A 20791-nucleotide genomic window follows, 5' to 3' on the forward strand; every position below is an offset into this window, starting at 1 on the left:
TCCAGGCAACACAATCCCTGCAGTCTAATAGCAAGAAAACAACAAAAGCTAACTTTCAACCTCATACTTCAATACCTAATGGAACACATTCTTAGATATGAGAGTCCAAGCTGGAGGCTTAAGCATTCTCTCTGTAGCTATCCATCACAATGAAGCATGATGTGGGCAGAGCCACTGGCCAGTCAAATCGTGAAGTTACCATGGCTTCCCCCTTGGCTGTGGCTTAATTATAGTCTTTGGCCATCTGGTACCAGGTGGTCTCCCAAACCCAATCAGGGAGCTCACTTGATGGACCCCTCCAGAAGATGATGACATCTATCCCTGCTCCCCGCCCCCCAACTGAGTTACAGAACTGAACGCATGAGAACTTTAGATAGACACATAGAATGATAGAGTTGGAAGCGCCCATACAGGCCATCTAGTTCAACCCCCTGCTCAAGGCAGGATCAGCCTAAGGCATCTGTTCATTTGTTTTAACCAATGTATTTTTTAGACTTTTAAGGGATATATGTACTTTTATTGTTGTGTATTTTTGTCTTCTCCATTCTGGCATGTTTTGTAATATTTGTTTTATCCTACTGTGATCTATTGGTTTTATGCTCAAGACCTCTGGTCATACGAGCTTAATAATAAAGGAAAAGTTCTCACGATTATCTAATCGCCGCCTTCTTAAATCTGGTCTTGAAAGAGATAAAGATGGACAGGAAGGCCCAATTGTAGACACCTGCCAGAGCAGCCCCGCTAATATTCATGTAAACCCCTGAGAGGAAATCAGGGTTCGTTGCCTCACAATCTAACATGTGACGGGACTGCTCCACAATCTAACCCCAGTTTGAAAGAATGAGACTTACCCCTTTTCACTTCTATCAACTGCAGCTTTGACTCGGATGAGATTGTCCAGCTCTTGGCTTCTTTTGGGGACAAAACATCACCAGTAAAGGACAGGAAAAAATACAACTGCAAGTTATCTACATGACTAATTTGATGCTGAAAGCAAACAAGCCACATGGAATCTAACTACAGTGTGCCAGGTTGGACTGAACCACAAAACACAGTTTGCTAACAACCCAGAAGTAGGAAATATAGTTGTCTTCTTTTAGCATGGTTGACAGCCGGAGGTGTTCCCCCACTAAAACTTAAATTTGCCTAGTCAAAGTGGGAAGACTATATTATCACCCATTTCTGGTGTTGAGTGTGGTCTCAGCGTTTGGGGACCCAGGAATCAGCCCCTACTCCAGTGAACTCTTATCCCCCCTCCCCCTCTCCACAGAACAACTACTTCAGAACTGTGGGCAGAGTTTAAATATGCAAAGAGTATAAAGCACCAAGTTGCTTAAAAGAATATAATAGTTAAGAAGAGAAACAAATTTTGTACAGAAAGGAGAGGGAGAGGGAGAGGGAGAGGGAGAGGGAGAGGGAGAGGGAGAGGGAGAGGGAGAGGGAGAGGGAGAGGGAGAGGGAGAGGGAGAGGGAGAGGGACGTAACTGACTGTCTAACTGGTGTTCTGCATTCAATCTGCCTTGTTCCGTTCTCTAGGCAAGCAGGGAGGAAGTATGCTCAAAAGAGGAGGAAGTCTCCTGTTGAGCTAATCAGGACACTGGAGGAGATTATTTGAAAAATATCAGGAAGTTCCTAATCTAAATATGCTAAATATCTCCTCCAATAGTGTCTGTAGGATATTCTTTATATGCTGTTGAATCATGCATCCTATAGATCTTGCAGATTTCAACAGGAACAACTATTACAGATACTTAGAACTCAGTTTGCATTTTTAATTCTTTAGTGCGCAGATGATATTTGAAGCACTAAACAATTCATGTCAAATATACCTCTATAATGCAATATTCAGTCCTAGTGGTCCTACCTTTCAGTCCTCTCTGGAGTAGTGTTTCTGCCTGCCTCTGATTCACTGGGTTTTGCTGGACATATTTGCCTGCAAAACAGACATATCAGTTTCATGTAATAGAAATGACTGTTCTTCAATAGATTAGAGCAGCCTTTCTCAACTTTCTTTTACCACTGAGAAACCCTTGAAATATTCTTCATGCATTGAGAAACCCCAGAAGTGGCAGAATATGGTTGGGAAGCAGAGCTGTGGACACGCCCACCCAGGGCCCCTCCCCTTCCCACCCCCTCCAAGCCATTTTGGGAGGGGTGGCCAGGTCGACAGGACCCTGTGTGTATGGGCATATCACCTGATAAGTGTTTAATGCGAAACGCTGCCAGAGAAAGCCTGGATTAGAGCAACAGACAGACCAAAACTGTAACAATCTTCTGGATAATCTCAAGAGAATTATCTTGGCAGTTATACTTCATCTGCAGCTAAAAATAGGGGAATTCCCACACTCCGGAATCCTTTAATTATGTGTAACACAAATGTTACTTAATGTTACAGGAAGGTAAATGAGTTTAATTGTATGACGTCATTCCCCTACTCTGATAGGTTTTTAAAATTATTATTATTAGACAAAAGCAGAAAAAAAAACATACATTGCCCATTCACAGCAGAATATACACATCGTCAAACAAAACTATTTGAATTAATTATTATCATTTAATAGCATAGGAAATCGGCCCCCTGGTCTTTATGGTTTCCTCCATTCTTTAAAGAAATATGATGAAATAAATTCACAAACATCTAACAAAATGGCACAATGATCAGAACAGAATGTTCTTGCTCTCAACCATAAGAACACAAGAACATAGTAATAAGGGATGGGCAAGCCCTCAATGCTCCAGGTGAACACTAAGGAGGAGAACCTGTGTCTGTCACAAGAATAGAAGAAGAGCCCATCTAGTCCGGCATTCCGTTCACAAAGAGGACAGCTAGAGGCCTCCTGGAAGCCCCATGAGCAGGGTAAAGCTGTACCCTCCATAGATGAATAAAGAACACAGTGATTGGATGCATATTATTTCAGAACCTACCAGTTATATTTTTAAGATTCAGCCAACATAGTATTTTTCTGATTCATTCAAAACTGGTGTGGTTCCCATTATTCCAATTTGATTTCTCTTAATTCACATACAAAAACTTTCTGACCCACATCACCCAAACTGTGCTTGAGTGCATTCCCTCAGTCTTCAGTGCTCCTCAAATAAAAGCTTTCAGCTAAACTGATTCAGGATGGGGGGGGGGGGAGAGAGACAGGCCAACGGTCACTCCCCACTGTCCTTTTGACTATTTTGCCCTCCATTCAGGGAGAATATACACAGATTAGTACACTGACTGCTTACTGGACCTGACATTTATCAGCAAGGCAGAAAGACTTCTGAAATTTTGTTCTTTAGAATATTTTCCTCAAAATGTGTGTGTGAGAAAGACAGACAGAGAGAGAGAGAGAGAGAGAGAGAGAGAGAGAATTGTAGGAATTTGAAATAATATCTCAAGTGCTCTTTTAGAAGAAGAGCTTCTTTTTTGTGGTTAAGAGCGGTGGCCTCTAATCTGGAGAACAAGGGTTGATTCCCCCTCCTTCACATGCAGCCATCTGGGTGACCTTGTGCCAACCACAGTTCTCTTGGAGCTCTCTCAGCCTCACCTACCTTACAGGATGTCTGTTGTGGGGAGAGGAAGAGAAGGCGATTGTGACGTTTTCAGGTACTAAAGGGCAGGCACACAAAAAACCAGCTCTTCTTCTTTGTAACAGACTCTATAGCATTGAGTTCCATGCTTATTGGGTGACTACACAAACTCTCCTGAACAAGAGTTAATTTCTGTGGATGACCCCTGAGTTTTAGTGTTACAATAGAGCACAACAAAACCATCCTCATCCCCACTCCATTGTATCATACTCTCTCTAATCCTCCCTTAGTTGTTCTTCTGCCCAATCTAAAAGCCTCCAGCCAGGCTCCACAACCATTTGTTCATTCATCTCCACAAATCTTTTGGCTTGCTCAAATCACAAGCAACTTGAAGCAAGAGTGCTTGCATTTGCTGACATATTCATCATTTTCTCCCTCTCTCCTCCACAAACAAATCTAAAGTATAACTCCTCGAGGGCAGGGTCTTACGAGCTTTGTATATTCACAGCACTGCACAAATAACAATAACCACTCGTCCATTTTCTTAATGTCTTATGTTGCCACTCGACAGATCTAGAGCCAGCATTTCTATTCAGCATCACCCTGAAATGCCACCTGCGCATGGGTATGCACCGATGTCCTCACTCATACAAGACTTTCTGGTTTTCTTTAACGGCACAAACGGTTCCATGCATGCATTCCGTTGCACCATGCAGGGTTTTTTTCTTTGTTTAGCATTTGTTAGTCTTCTGAATGCTAGGCAACGGGAAATTTGCATCCATGAATTAACAGAAGCAAAAAGGAGTATCCCTTTTTCTTGCAGAGGTGGAGGACTGGCAAGGAAAAGACCAACACGCCTTCACGGAAACCTGGAACAGAGCCTTAGCAATAGAGGACTGCATTCGAAGACGGTGTCCTCGCCATTTCGATTGGCTAGGCTCGGGCAGTTTCTGCTCAGGTCAGCACTGGGATGGGTGATTTGTAAGCCAGCAAGTAAATGAAGCCCAGACAGGAGCAGCATTTGTTCTGATTTAGGAGATGCCTTCATTCTCTGCCAAGGCACTGGCCAGAGAGTGCCAAGTTGATTTAAATTCAACTCACTTGAAGCCTAGGCCATGAATTAGAAGCTAAACAGTTCTGCAGCCAGCCATTAAAGCTTCATTTTTTTTTTGGTTTGCAATCTGCCAAAAATATTCTGAACTGCTGAGTACAGTGATTTGGGGGATTAAATGTTGGAGAAGAAGCTGCCTTTCCAGGATGTTTTGAAAAGAAATGGATGAACAAAAGAATTACGGGGAAAGTGACGCCAGCTTGCTCGGTTATGCTTGCAGTATAAGCATAGTCTCCTAAATTCGCTATTGATTTCTATGGCTCATGTGCATGCCGTATTCCTGAATAGTTCTCAAAAACATACAAGTAGATTATTTGCACAGAAGAAAAGAGAAAACACAAGAATATCTGGCTGCAGATTGAAACAGATGGCAACCGTAAATGGGTAGATGGAAAGCTGTTCAAAAGTTTTGTTTCCACTTGATGTTGGACAAATGCTTCCTCTCTTCTCTTTCTTTGGAATACAACCTGCAGCACCAAAATAGATCTGCAGTCTTTATTGTCATACACCTTAGCGCTATTTGACATGTCATACACCTTAGACATTGTCATACACCTTAGCACTATTTGCATGGAAAATATAAATGTGGTTAATGAGACATGATGATGCTGATGATGATGCTGATGATGATGATGCTATCTGTTCAGTCGTGTCCAACCCTCAGCGATTCTACAGGAAAGTCTTCGCCATGTGTCCCTGTCTCTGCTTCTTTTAGTTGGTTCATGGTCATCCCTGTATCGGCTTTGATCGTGTCGAGCCAGCGGATCTTTTGGCAACCACGTTTCCTTTTGCTGCTGACCATGCTGAACATTAATGATTTTTCTAGCGAGTTTGATCCCATGATGTGTCCAAAGTAAGTGAGCTTCAGCCGTAATATCTTCCCTTCTAATGACATAGTTGGCCTGCTCCTCTCCAAAACCATCTTGTTGGTAACTTTGGCGGTCCATGGTATCCGCAGCATTGGTCTCCAACACCATAATTCAAAAGCATCTGTTCTCCTCCTGTCTTCCTTCTTCAGGGTCCAGCTTTCGCATCCATAGGTTGTTATGGGGAAGACAACGGCGTTGACTAGCCGTCACTTTGTATTAAAACTGATATCCTGACTCTTCCACATTCGGTTCATGCCTGACATTGCGTTCCGGCCCAGTGTTATTCACCATCTGATTTCACGGCTGCATCCACCACTTTGAGTGATCATAGAGCCAAGAAAGATGAAATCATCAATACATTCAACGTTCTCGTTGTCAATCGTGACTTTGGTGTTACAGACATACTTAGGTCATAATAAGCAGCTTTCTCCTAATTTTTAATTTTTTTAGCAGCAAGAAACTGTTTTTACCATATGTTGCTGGTATGCACATCTTCTGTGGTTTTCTAATGCTCTTTGCCAGAGAGACGATACTGTCTCATTATGTGCTGGCCTGCATGGATGCATCCCCTACAGCTATGGATGCAGAAGTATGGCCAGAGAATGGCTAGTAATGGCCCTGTGATTCATCTACAACTTATCCAGCACTGTCAGTTATTTTTAAATGTTGCATTCTCCTGGCCTCACAAAATGCCTTTTTAACTTTTGCCCCTCTGAGGTTTTCCACTACAGCTTCCAAATTTCTGGATATGTAACTGCATTTTCTCTACAGGCAGCAGAATAATTAAGGCTACCCCAGAATGAACCCTCAGTATATATAGAACCAGCTCATCATTCATTTAACAACCATCGATAAGTAGCACAGGCCCAATAAATGGAGAGAGGAAAGATTGTTCTCCTTCGTTCGCTGCTGGTGTTGGGCCCCCCAGGGAAGACTGACCATTTCAGCACAAGTACCCCTCAGCACTGAAACACTGAAACACTGAAACACTGGCAGGCAAGTCAAAAAAAAATCATCACAGCTCAAGCCCACCCTTTCTAGATGGGTTTGGCAACAATTCACAAGGTGGAAGCAGCAGAAAAAGAACAGCTAATGCTTTGTACCCTGATTTTTAACTACCCAAATGAGCCTCAAAGTGGCTTAGAATCACCAACCCTTCCTTTCCCACAACAGACACCCTGTGAGCAAGGTGAGGCTGAGAGAGCTCTGAGAGAACTGTGACCCAAGGTCACCCAGAGGGTTGCATGTGGAGAAGTGCGGAATCAAACCTGGTTCTGCAGATTAAATGCCGCCACTCTTAACTACTGCAAGCTGGCTGGTGTAGTTCAGATGTTTAGATCTTGAGGATTCATTCCACAACGGGGGGGGGGGGAAGTATGGGAAACACTATTTTAGGAAAGAACAGTGAGGAGGCAGCATAAGGGAAAACTGGGACAGCATAGCAATGTTAATGAGGTGAATTGGGCACAAGAAAACCCCCCAGTTACAGGGGAATGAAACCATTAGGGCAGGCTTCCCCCCCCCCCCAACCTTTTTACCATTGAGAAACCCCTGAAATAGTCCTCAGGCTTCAAGAAACTATGTAAGTGGCACAATCGTGCAGAATATGGTTGGGAAGCATAACTGTGTACATGCTCACCTGGGGCCCCTCCCCTTACCACCCCCTCCAGATCCATCACTGGACATTTTGGGAAGGGGGGATTGACATGACCGTATATGGTCATTGTTGTTAGGTGTGAAGTCGTGTCCGACCCATCACAACCCCATGGACAATGATCCTCCAGGCCTTCCTGTCCTCTACCATTCCTCAAAATCCATTTAATGGTCATATCACTCGATAAATGCTTAAGAAATTAAAAAATATATATTAAAAAATAACTCCCACCCATTCAGGAATCCCTTCCAGGGCTATCAAGTAGCCCCATGGTTTCACCGAACCCTGGCTGAGAAAGCCTGCATTAGGGCAATCTGGAAAATGCTTATGCCTGTGCATCAAGACTGTGCTATAGAAAGGAAATGTGCTCCCCACCAGGTTCGTGGCTCCTCATTAGAGCGCATCATTTCCTTAAGAACATGCCTGTGCACAGCCAAGTTTGCATCTTCAGAACGTACTTTGCTTCGTTTTCCCCTTACCCCAAACTTTTACTAGTGCTGAGGTTGTCAATTCTCCACTAACAAGGGTAGGTCAGCTGGAATGACACAAGAAACACTCACAGCAGATCCAGACAGGCAGCTAATATGGAGTATTTGGGAGAGGGCTCCTATCTATCAGGCAGACAGCTGTCCTACTGAGGGACCGGGTTGCACAAATGATTCCGCCTGGATATTTGCAAAGTTAAGATTGACTTGTTAAGATTAATAGCCCAAAAACTACATTTCCACACACCGTTTGAGCAACTTCAGAGAGCACTTCCTCCTTCTCCCTTCATTAATATACATTTTAATATGATCCCCTTAATATACATATGGTGGTTTGTTTTTTTTAAATTGAGGTTTCTTATAACATTCATTGTTAGAAAGATGTTCCAAGCTGGGGTCACTCGGTGGCTCTGAACTCTCCTCACCCAGATTTGACCTCCCCCCCCACAGGGGGGGGGAGCCAAATTCCAGGATTCTATTACAGGATAAAGAATCTGCCCAATTAAGCTTTTTCAAGCTGCTTATAGCCGAGATGCTGACAGAAAACAGCATATAGCAAGGTTTCCATGGCAACTTGTAGCTCAGTCAGATGCAGCAACTATAGTTCTCTACCACTGTTACAGCCGAAAACGGAAAGCCCAATATGATAATCAGAACCACTGGGGAGGGCGTGCATATGCAATGAACGGGGAAGGAGATTAGGAAAAGGATTTAAGGGGGCCTTTGCAAGTAGGCAGGTAGCTTTCCCAGTTAGCACACTGATATTTTATTCTCTAAGATCTCCAGATCTGACAACGGAAATGTGACAGCCGCCCAGCGCTTCCTTCCCAAAATAATATCGCACAGTGCCAAGTCTGTAAAGAAGGGAAACTGGAGAGGGGGCGGAGTGCTCCTTCGTTATGCTTAAGTGTACCCGTACATGCTGCGGGGGTTATTGCAGCATCCTCAGGCTATATATGAAGATGCCGAAGAACCACATCCAGCCCCTCCAAATTATGTAGCTATGGGAAGGGCTGTTGGGCCGCCACTCAGAGGGAAATGAGGAAACGAGGCCATCCGTTCCTGCTCCTGTCACCTGCCTCCTTGCTCAATTGTTTTTGTGGCACACCCAGGTTTCTGACTTGTTTCAGCTGGCAGGGAAGTCTGCGGAAAAGGTGAAGGCAAGCCACTGCCGCTTCACCTCCCAATTGACTTCAGCGGCAGGTTTGAATAGAAAAGGTAAACACGCCAGGGGGCAATTCCCTAAATGAGGCCAAGGAGCGTTTTTGTCCCGGTTGATTGTATTACATCTAAACACAATGATGAATGTGAAATCTTATTTAGTTTTGCCAACAAGCTCATTGTTAGAAATTAAACACCGAAGAGGGGCGGGAAAAGGCTTTGGAGGCAAGAGAAAATCAGAGATGGTTTGCCATTGCCTGCTGCTGCATAGGAAACCAGGGCCAATTATGCATTGGTTGGATAATACACTTCCAATGAGCTTTTGCAGTTGGATTTTCCTGTGCAGAACAGGATAATCTACTTCTAAACTGCATTGAAAGTGCATTATCCAACGCGTGCATAAAGGGCCCTGGAATTCCTTGACTGTCTCCCATTCAACTACTAACCAGGACTCACCCTACTTAGCTTCCCCTCCTTTCTGAGCACCTGTGTGGGTGTGTGGGGCTACAGGCTGGCAGCAGAGAGATGCCAAGCTGGCTAGGGCCATGGAGATGCTCAGCTCTGGCCAGTCTCAGCACCTGTGGGGGGGGATACGTTCCCCAAAGCACTCCTTGGCCATGCTGATTTCAAAACTTCTACCATCTTCACTGTTCTGACCCACAGCATCATCACCACTATTTGGTACATCCTCATTTATGCCCCCTCCCCCAGGTGAAAATCCTGGAATGGTAGTACAAGTGTTAATGAGTTTTTTAACCCTACACAAACTTTTATGTAAAGATAAATAGCACCAACATTGGGGGATTAACGATGCAATGATAGGTTGGTAGACTTCACCCAAGCTTGAATTTTAAAAAAGAAAGGAAACCTTAAATGCCTAGCAGTACTGAAGTGGGGGAGAAGCAATAAATGTTCCATAAGACAGCTACCCGACAGTAAATGCAGCTGGGAAAATCTTTCCTTACAATTTGAAAAAGCACAGCCTGCCCAAAACTGACCAATAAGGCGAGACCAGCCTCACTGCATAATGTGGGCAGTGGAGAAGTAGCCTCAGAGGTGAAAAGGGCAGAGGGGAGAAAATTTGATGGAATCATTATGCTTCTGTTACCTTTGCTCTGGGAACAAAGCAAGGGGGAAAACCACTGCACTAGCATTTTCAAAAAACCCAGAGAAACAGTGAATGGAAAATGAACTGTGTGCTGAAGGCAGCAATATCCATGCAGAAGGAAAAAGAAAGCCCAGTGTATGTCTGAACTGGAAGTCAGATAACATGCAGAATTGGGGGCGGGGAAAACCAATCTAAATGCACAGTGAAAGTGAAGGAAAACACCAGTGCATAAAAGGCCAAGGAGAGAGACCTGATACTAACACAATGCTCAGACTGTGATTAATGCCTTTCTTACAACATGCTTCAGTAATAAGTCTTTGCAGGTGAAGAACTAATTTAAGCTGAGAGCCAAACAACATAGATTCCAATCAACTGTGGAAGAAACATTGTGGGGAGGGGGAAGAGTTACTGTTGAAGAGCAAGGTCCAGGGGAAGGGCGGTAGGCAACCTCTCTCAAAGTTGCTAAGCTTACAAATAGCAGTAGTTGGGGTTTCATGACATGCCTTAACAAATAATATAGTTTGCCCATGATGTTTAAGCCACAGATCACAAGAGCTATAAAATGCTTCTGGGAAAATTCATTAGCATCATTGAAACTCTCCTGGCTTCAACCTCTAATCATCGCACTGAAATCTTTCAGAGCTTCATTTGTATTATTCCATAAAGCACTAATCATCAATTCATGTTACCTTGTTCTGAGTTGGTCATTCGGGACATTGTTTGGCTTTGGAGGAGTCATGGGCCTTGAAGAATGCACTGCCCTGTAAAAGAAAGTCAAACGCTTGTCTATTGCAGGAATAATATTTGCTTAGCAGGTATTCAAAAGTAGTTTTACTGCTGGGGGGGGGGAGCAGATGCTTTTGGCTGTGCATGCATGTGCTAAATACAAGATAATCACCTATTTCCTAAAAACCTTAAAAGTCTCACCACCATCAACATCCTGACTGAAGTGTTGACTGTTTTCAAAACAGTGATATTTAAAGTGGCCTTAAAACTTAAACCTCCCTCACCTGGGTAGCCCAATTTCATCATGTCACCGATTCATCATTGCACAGATCATAGCAGGGACATAAAAAGGCATAAAAGCAATACAGGACAATATCACTGAAACCTAAGCCTGCTAGACCATCCATGGGGATACCACATGACTGGTGGTTACAAATGCCACACAATGGTCTAGGAGAATACCACTTCATCTTCTGGGTAAGATCAGTGGTTCTCAACCTGAGGGTTGGGACCACTTTGGGGGTTGAACGACCATTTCACAGGGGTCGCAGCAGGGTAAGCAGCTTGGCCGGGGAGGGGGGGGCTGCCATCCACACAACAGCCTTGTGGGGTAGATCGAGATAGAGCATTTGTCTGTCTGGAACAGCGGAAAAGGGCAAGATCAGCATGGTGGGACAAGAGGCAGAACTGAACTGAGAAACCCCAGAAAAAAAACAATTTATATACAATCATGAACAGTGTATCTTCACGCCATTGGTCCGTTTCGGTTCAATTTTTGTGAAAGAACACTTGCATAATTTTATGGTTGGGGGTCATCGCAACATGAGGGACTGTATGTAGATCATCTCACCAAGTGACCAAACCGGTTCCCAAACCATGGCCTGGTCAGGATCAAGACTGAAAAAGATCCATATAATTTCAAATGATATTATGAACTAGAATACATACATCTTTGGTCCTCCAGGTTTGTCTGAAGTAGAGGCCACTCTGCAGAAAGAAAGGGAAAACCCAATTACAAGATAGCTATTACAATATTTCACTCAGGTTCTGCTTTTAGATGCTCCAAAGCATTTCTCAGTTTTCACACTAGTTTACATCCTTCACAACACTGACATAGCTCATCTTTCCTGGGAGACAGTTAGTACCCAAGAAGGGGAAAGACAATAGATGTGATTAAAATTACATTCACTTAAAACACGTAGCTTTAAAACAGCTCATTAAAACCTCCCTAATTGTAGGACAGAGTTTAACGCCAACAGCTATCTTGATGCATTCCTGAAGTTCAGGCAGACATAAGCCCCAGAGCAGCAGTGTGTTTTCTTATCTACAGCAAAATCCAGTAATGCACAAAAATGACAGTGTGCTTCTGGGTTTCAAGCAGCAGGTGTGACTTCTTCCCTTTATTGACAGCAGTGAGGAAGTCCAGGGCAATATTTCCAGAGTCAAAGAACACAGACAGGATAATTGACATATGCACAAAGCTGAAAAATGGCACTAAAGAAACTGTATTCAGCAAAGAAGTTCTAGCCTCAAACAACTTCAGCAATTCTCAAAGGAAGTTCTAGCCTCAAACAACTTCAGCCAGCCTCCAAGGTGGGTCCTGGAGTACTGGAATTATAGTTGATCCCCAACCAATGGAGAAACCTTCCCCTGGGGAAAATGGCTGTTTTGGAGGGTGGATTCTATGGCACTTTAGGCAGTTGAGGTGCCTTCCCTCCCCAAATCTTGCCATCCTGAGGTTCCTCTCCCAAATCTGATCGTGCACACACAGAGAGACACAATTTGATCGACTCCCGTGCACAACCACCAATAATAGCAAGTGGCAGACCTAGGAAAGGTGAAGGCATTCTACTTAAATAAAGATTATTTACCACCCCTACCCGCACACACCCTGGTTAAAGAAATTTTTTTTACATGTATAACTGTGTGTTATATTGGCCTCTGATGAAGATGCTATGGATTGAAATACATTGTCCCAAGTTTTTGATGTGGAACACATCTACTAGCATGCTTCCTAAAATGGAAATGATAATGGACATGGTGTCCATTGCCCCACCTTAGGGAGCATGCTAGTAGCTGGCAGCTGCAGCAACAGAGCTGTGAGGCTCAGAGCTGGGCCTTGGAGCTCTGCTGTGGTGGCACCCATCTTCCCGGGCTGGTCACACTCCCTGGAGAGCGAGGCTGGCTTGGGAAGAACACAGACACCATGGCCAGCAGCAGCAGAGCTCCAAGACCCAGTGCTCTCACAGGTATGTGGGACACATACATGCTCTGGAGCTCTTCAATACATCCCTCTCCCTCCCTCCTTCTCTCCATCTCTCTATCTCACACACACACATACAAACACACACACAAATCCCTTCTCTCCTCACTTCCCCTCCCCTCTATCCCATTCCCTTTCCCTTCCTCGACCTACTCCCCCATCCCTCCCCCCAGACATACATGCATACACACACACACAAGCACGCACACAGGGTCCTCCCCTCTCCCTCCTTACCTCTTCTCCCAGGAGGGTCCTGGCCTCCTCTGGCCTGGAGGGCAGTGCCTGGGCCTGCACTGGCATTGCAGCCTTCATGCTGGCCCCCAGAGGCCTGGAGGGCAACCGCCCTGCCCCCAGTAGCCATGCAGCCTCCACCCCGGCCAGAGGCCTCCCCACCACCCAGACTCCCTGCTCCCTCCCCGCTCCCCCTCTCCTCACACTACAGATCTTGCCTATTCCAACAAAAACATGATGTGTGAATTAGTCAAAAATATTTTTAAATAAACACACAAATATCACTTACTGTTTATTATCGTTTGTGACGACTGCTGCAGTTGTATTTGGTAGAATCCAGGATTGCCTACACCAAGAAACAGAAGTACTGGATTTATTTATAAACTGGAGTGAGGTGATAGGGGACCCCTTGGGATTGCAGCTCATCCCCAGGCTACAGAGACCAATTTCCCCATAGAAAATGGCTGCTTTGGAGGGTGGAGTCTGTGGCATAGTACCCCACTGAGGTCCCTCAGGCCACACCCCCAGAGTCCCAGGAGTTTCCCAGCCTGGATTTGGCAACCCTTATCCCCATCTTCTACATCTGGCCAGGGGGGATCTGCCCCCCCCCAGATGAGGACCACTGCTTTAGACCAGGGGTAGTCAACCTGTGGTCCTCCAGATGTCCATGGACTACAATTCCCATTAGCCCCTGCCAGCAAAAGCTGGCAGGGGCTCATGGGAATTGTAGTCCATGGACATCTGGAGGACCACAGGTTGACTACCCCTGCTTTAGACACTCCACCATGCTAATTGCAAAGCATCTATACGAGATTATGCCATATTAATTTTCGATGAGCAGCATGGGCAAAAATACTCCACTCTTCTGAATAAATCAAAAGAGTCATTTGAAATGTAAAGAGAATTTTTAGACTCGGAGCTCCCGAGGAAAAAAAAGGCTGAAGATGCTAAATATGGAATTTATTTATATTAGAAAACGCTCACAGCGCTGATGAAGTCTCTTGTTAAGTGCCAGGGCTGAAGTCTTCTTGAGAATCACATGAATGTGCCTTAAAACCCAGCAGCACTATTCAATCGACAAGGATTTCAGGATCCTTGCTTAAAAATCCAGAGCCAGTAACAATCAATGTGTCAAAATACTCACTGGAGGGGGTGTGCTTCTTGTACTGCTGGACATGGGAACCAACCCACCATGATGTGTCATTTTGACATTTTATTGCACGAATGTCTCCAGTGACACCCTTTTGTTTGTGCAGCATTATAAATGCAGTTTTAATTCTGTATCAAGTAAGGCAGACTATCTCAACCAGGGTTTCATGTCTCCCTGGGGTTTCTTGACAGCCGAGAAAGGGTTTCCCGAATGGGTGGCAGTTAATTAATTTTTAATATATTTTTAACTTTTATGTGATCGTACATGTCATATCAACCCATCCCCCTCAAAAATGCCCAATGATTGGCCTGGAGAGGGTGGGAAAGGGAGGGGCCCGAGGTTGGTTTGTACACAGCTCTGCTTCCCAACCATATTCTGCACATTCATGCCACTTCTGGGGTTTCCTGAAGCCTGAAGAATGTTTCAGGGGTTTCTCAAAGGTGAAAAAGTTGAAAATGGCTGCAGTAAGGAAAAGGGTGGCATGCAGAATCATAGAATAATAGAATAATAGAGTTGGAAGGGACCTCCTGTTTCATCTAGTCCAACCCCCTGCAGTATGCAGGACACTCACAACCCCATCGCTCATCCACTGTAACCTGCCAGCCCCTTGAGCCTTCACAGAATCAGCCTCGCCATCAGATGGCTATCTAGCCTCTGTTTAAAAATCTCCAAAGATGGAGAACCCACCACCTTCTGAGGAAGCCCGTTCCACTGAGAAACTGCTCTGTCAGGAAATTTAGACGGAATTTCTTTTGCATTAATTTCATCCCATTGGTTCTGGTCCGTCCCTTCGGGGCAAGAGAGGACAACTCTGCTCCATCCTCTACATGGTAACTTTTTATATACTTGAAGATGGTTATCAAATCCCCTCTTAGTCGTCTCCTCTCTAGGCTAAACAGACCAAGCTCCCCCAACCGTTCCTCATATGTCTTGGTCTCCAAACCCCGCAGCATCTTTGTTGCTCTCCTCTGGACACACTCCATTTTGTCCCCATCCCTCTTCAACTGTGGTGTCCAAAACTGAACACAGTACTCCCATGAGGCTGAACCAGAGCAAAGTAAAGTAAATAAATTGAAAAAAATAAGTCCCAAAGAACTGAAAAGATTAGTTCTAGAAGGGCAGCCATATTGGTCTGGCGGTGGTGGCCCTGCGGGGTTTTCAAGGCATAGCAACCCTGAACTCCCTTGGCGGTCTCCCATCCAGGCACTAACCAGGCTGGCTCCACTTAACTTCTGAGGTCTGAGGAGATCCGCCTAGCCCAGGCTGTCCAGGGCAGGGTGACAAAAGATGAGCAGAGGTGATTTGGCATTGCCTCCTCCTACATAGTGTCACCAGTCTTCTTTGGTGGTTGGTCCTCCATAGGTTTGCCAAGTCTGTAGGACCAGCCAGGGGTGGGGGTTGGGGTGGGGGGCTTACAGTGAGTGGGAATGAAAGAACCAGTAATTAAAAGTGATGTCTCTCTGTCACCCAGAAATAAAGTACCACACCGCAGATGTTGGAGGTGACACTCTGGTTTGTGGGCAAAAGCTCTATGTTAGAATTAGCTTCTTACCATTGAGTTTTGCCCCAAAACAGAGCATGATCCCATGATGTCCCACTCCCAACATCACTTCCGGGTGATGCAGGGATGTCATATTGACTTCCTGGTTTTTCCCTCCCAGTTCCAGTAAGTTCCCCTTATTTCTAAGAGTCTTAAAACAGGGGGAGAGGCTCCAAACCGGAGATCTCCTGGCCCCCGTTGAAGACTGACAACCCTAAGCACTAAGGACAGCTGACCCTGCTTAGCTCCTGAAATATGACACTATTGGGCTAGCCTGAGTCATCCAGGTCAAGGCATGTCAGCCTCCTGTTGTAAGATTTAACAGAAGGCCCAAGACACTTCAAAGATTGACAAAAACTTCCCCCAGCATAAACTTCCATGGGTCAGAGCGCACCACATCTCAGGTTTAATTAGCATCTGATGACGTGAGCTGGCATCACAGTGTAATCCCACACAGGTACACCCTTCTAAATCCGTTGAACACAATGGGTTTAGAAGGCTATTTCTGGATTACATTGCATATTTCACTAATCATTCAGGTGCCACTGGAGTTCTAATTAATTAGGCTTACTACTGGGCAGAAAGGCAGCGAATGACTGCCATAGTTTTTTAAAAGGGCTGAAATAAAGGCTCCCAGAATGGGGTGTGTGGGCTGGGCACACAATGTAGGGCTCAGTTTTGCAACACAGGGGAAAATTTTTAGGAGGTCTGGACTGCAGAGATTTGCTAGAATTATCCTGTGGATGTTCCATTAAAATGTCCATCTGCAGTGCAAACTCAGGCTTGTTGCATAAAACCCCCAAACAAAATAGGGTTGCTTCACATCATACCCTTGTTCACAGCAACTAACATTGCAGTTTTCCTCTCCAGGGCCCACTCTGCACACATAGGATAATGCACTTTCAGTGTGCTTTGGCAGCTGGATTTTCCTGTGCAGAAATGGAAAATCTGCTTCTAAAGGGCATTGAAAGTGCAGTATCTATTGTGTGCAGAATAGGCCCAGGTGACGTGACTCATTTTCACCTCAAGCAGAAGCATTTGGGTAAGCAAAATAGTCACTTGCAAGCAATCCAGCCCATCTGTAGCTAAAAGGTCTTTCGACCTATGTCCCTTGCAGTAGCATTCCCCAACCCCCGGTCCGGGGACTGGTACCGATTTGTAGATCAGTCGGTACCGGGCCTCAGCTCCTTCTCGTCCTCCTCCCCAGCTGCTGCCTTGGGGGCTGCCCTGCCACTCCGCCGCCAGCTCACCTTTGGAGTTCTCCAGCGGCCGCCATGGGTGGGGCTCCCCCTCAGCATGTCACTGCGCAGCTGTTGCTGGCAGTGCCCCTCAGCAGGCAGAGGGAAGTCAGGGGCGTTGGTGGGAAAGCAAGTGGAGCAGGGGCTCAGGAGGCGGCGCCATCCCTCGGCAAAAGACTACCCCCCCCAGGCCTCAGTAAAATTGTCAAGCATTGACCGGTCCCTGGTGATAAAAAGGTTGGGGACCACTGCCGTGCAGGGCTCTACGCTCAGCTGGTACCAATCTGCTGGTAATTCCTAGCCCCAGGGATGCTCGCCTGGCCTTGAGGCCCTAGCACAGGGAGTCCCAACAAAGAGTCCACAAACCCCTGAGAGTCCATGGGAGCTCCGGAGGGTTACTGCAGCCTTTCCCATCCTGCCTTAATGGACTCAGCCCCTGCTCCTGACTGTTTTACCTCATGGGTTCTCCCCCTCGGAGGGGGTGGAGTCTGCATGCCTACTCCTATCTTAAACTGTCTCCTGTCCCTCCCTCCCTCAGTCCTCCTTGAGACTGCCTGCTAATACTGGTGACATGTCTCTTCTGGGGGCTGCGGGAGGGAGGCGTGGCCAGGTGACATCATTTCTGGGGCTCCTTGAAGCCTGAAAAATTATTCCAGGGGCTCCTCCACAGTCCAAAGGCTGGAAAAGGCTGCCCTAGGGAGTTGTTGCCAGCCTGAGTAGACAGTACTGACCTTGATAGCCCCGTGGTCAGACTCAGCAGAGGGCCGCCTCATGTGAATTCTGCCAGCCACATTACACAGTGCTTGGCTTGCCAGGCCTTGTGTCTTACTCTACATCTTGGTCTTCTTATTTGTGGGGCTCCACAGGATCTCAGGTAGAGAAGAGCCCTCCCTGCAGCAACTGCCCATGGTCCTTTAACTTGAGCCTGGTGGGGACTGAACCTGTGAACCTTCCCCATCCAACAAGCATGATCTACCTGCCCTCCAATGAAGGACATACAGACAGGGGCAATTTCAGCTTTCCAACGGGATAATGAAAGAGAAAGAACAGTAGCTCAGCCTTTGAAGTCGCTGAAGATTTCTTTCTTTTGAACCGCCCCCAACCTTCCCGCAAATCAATCTGCAGGGCTTTAAAAAGCTTTATCTACAAGAAAGCTCATCGCTCACTTCCATCGTGACCCTGCCTCTCTCCATGGGCTTTTTTCTTTTTTAGTGTTTCTTTTTAAAGCAAACATTATGACCCAGTGCCTGATTTCAGATGAGAACAAGCGAGAACTGAGTCGTAGAAGAAAACACTGGTGCATCCCTCTGAAGGGGAGCTCCTCTCATGTCCGTAGTAAGAATTAAACTGTTTAAATTGGTAGATGAATCTACTAAAATATCACTGGGCCATGGGAGGGGGGAATGTTAAGAGCTGAGAGGTAAGGGTGTGTCTATTTTGGTACTGGAGTGTTAATACCACAGGGAATTTAAAAGTGCAGTAGCCTTTATAGGCTGGTTTATCCGGGCAGCGCATATAGCATCTGCTACAGGCCAAACACTTCCAGTGGCCCTGTGCAGGGCCTTCCCTCCCATGGATCACCATCTCTCCTCCCCCCTACTTTGCCTCTTTAAGGACACCCCTTTCCACTGAGGGGGCCCACTATGCTTCCTGTCTGGCTGCTCCCACTGCAACTGTACTCTGCTAGCAGCCCACGAATCCTTAAACTGGCTCTGGTGTTATGGGCTGGGCAAATCTTTAAACTGCTCCTGAGCCTTTATTTAAGAAAGGTAGCCATGTTAGTCTGTTGAAGCAAAACAAAACTGTCCAGCATGAGCTTTTGTGAGAAAGAGGGCTTTCCTGCACTTCAGCGTTGTATCACCGGCTTATTCCTGAGAATTTTAAGAGTGCAGAGAAATAAGCTGAAGATACAGTGATAAAACACCAACACAACCACTAGAGGGAGCAAAACACATGACAGGTTATAAATACAATATTCTTATTATTGTTATTATTGCTTTTGTTCCCATATTGCATCAGTCTTCTTTCTGCCTGTGTTTTACACCCTCTAGTGGTCATGTTGGTATTTTGTCACAATATCTCTGGTGTATTTCTCTGGACTTTTAAAGTGCTGGGGAATAAGTTGGTGATAAAATGATGAAATATTGAAGTGACCACTAGAGAGAGCAAAACACATGCAGAAAAAAACAACAACAACAACAGAGATGCAATAGGATCATACAAGCCATGAAATAACACAGTAGGAAAACCGAAGAGCTAGGGCTGGTGACCATCAGGTGGGGCTGGGAATTCTGGAATTACAACAGATATGCAGACTACCAGTGATCAATTCTCATGGAAGACATGGCAACTTCGGACAGTGGGCTTTATGGCAGGGGTGGCCCAATTGCTACTGGCAGGGGCTCATGGGAATCGTAGTCCATGGACATCTGCAGAGCCGCAATTTGGCCACCCCTGCTCTATGGCATCATGTCCCTACTGAGCTCCCTGCCCACTCCAAACTCTATCCCTCAAACCTCCCATCTTTGAATGCCCTGTAATTACACCTGATGAAGTGAGAGCTGAATCATGAAACGTCATGCTGGACTAAATGTTGTTAGCCTTCAAGCTGCCACCACTGTTTAGCCTTTAAGAGATGTGAGCAAAATTGAGGGGGTGTAGAGGAGAGTGATGAGGATGATCCAGGACCAGGGGATGAAGCCCTCCAAGGAAAGGCAGAGGGACTTGGGAATGTTCAGCCTGGAGAAGAGGAGGCTGAGAGAAGACATGATTGCTCTCTTGACATATTTGAAAGGTTGTCACTTGGCTAAGGGCAGGGCATGGCTTCTGTTGGCAGCAGAGGATATGACCCGCAGTAATGGGTTTAAACTACATGTACAGGTTAGTTCAGTAGTGGAATTGGGTGGTGAGCTCCCGCTCACTGGCAGTCTTCAAGCCATGCCTGGATAGATACTTATCCTGGATGCTTTAGGCTGATCATGCACTGAGCAGGGAGTTGGACTAGATGGCCTAAATGACCCCTTCCAACTCTAGGATTCTATGAATCTAATAACTGTGACTTTATTTACACACTTTTACATTTTATTAATCCTACAATGTTTAGCTCAAGCAGAGATTCCTCTTGTGTTTTACAAATGTACCCAAAAAGGTCAGTTTTTCAAGCCTGGGTCAAATTTCAGTAGACTTCTTCCACATTTGTTGGTCAGATACAAAGTCATGAGATTTCCAGCACCAGCATCAAAGCAGGTAAAACAACCTGAGGACAAATTGTGTCCATGAATTTCCTAACGTTTTAGAAATGAACAAAAACTTGCATTAAAAAATGGAAGTTCTTACCTTTTGTGTTGTTCCACATGGCCAGTGGTGGGCTTCTGGCCTGCAACTGGAGGAGGCATCCAGGATTGCCTGTTCAGAATGAATGGACAATTGCTTGTTTTGTAAGCTCTTTCATGGTTTTTTTTGGTGGGGGGACTAAGATGTTTTGCAGTCTGTGGGTTAATTAAGTCCCACTTCAACCCTCTCATCAATGGGATTTCAAAAAGTTCAATCTCTGCTGGACTACACTGATTGTGTATTTCATTTCCACAAGATTCAAAAGGTAAAGGTAAAGGTATCCCCTGTGCAAGCACCGAGTCATGTCTGACCCTTGGGGTGACGCCCTCCAGCGTTTTCATGGCAGACTCAATATGGGGTGGTTTGCCAGTGCCTTCCCCAGTCATTAGCGTTTACCTCCCAG

At 45.6% G+C, this 20791-nt stretch overlaps 1 protein-coding gene across 4 annotated transcripts in view; it reads right to left on the reverse strand.

Annotated features, from left to right (window-relative positions):
• The window catches only part of SCEL (sciellin), an 82025-nt gene that overhangs the window by 22789 nt on the left and 38445 nt on the right, over positions 1–20791 (reverse strand). For all 4 annotated transcript variants that reach the window (XM_077343922.1, XM_077343923.1, XM_077343924.1 and 1 more), the window contains exons 9-14: positions 20392–20460; positions 13417–13473; positions 11582–11620; positions 10597–10668; positions 1865–1933; positions 852–911 (exon numbers count right to left, since the gene is read on the reverse strand). In XM_077343922.1, coding sequence (XP_077200037.1) covers positions 852–911; positions 1865–1933; positions 10597–10668; positions 11582–11620; positions 13417–13473; positions 20392–20460 — 366 coding nt within the window. The remainder of the gene's footprint in view (positions 1–851; positions 912–1864; positions 1934–10596; positions 10669–11581; positions 11621–13416; positions 13474–20391; positions 20461–20791) is intronic.

The sequence above is a fragment of the Paroedura picta genome, chromosome 6 (assembly GCF_049243985.1).
Source record: "Paroedura picta isolate Pp20150507F chromosome 6, Ppicta_v3.0, whole genome shotgun sequence".
NCBI lineage: Eukaryota > Metazoa > Chordata > Lepidosauria > Squamata > Gekkonidae > Paroedura > Paroedura picta.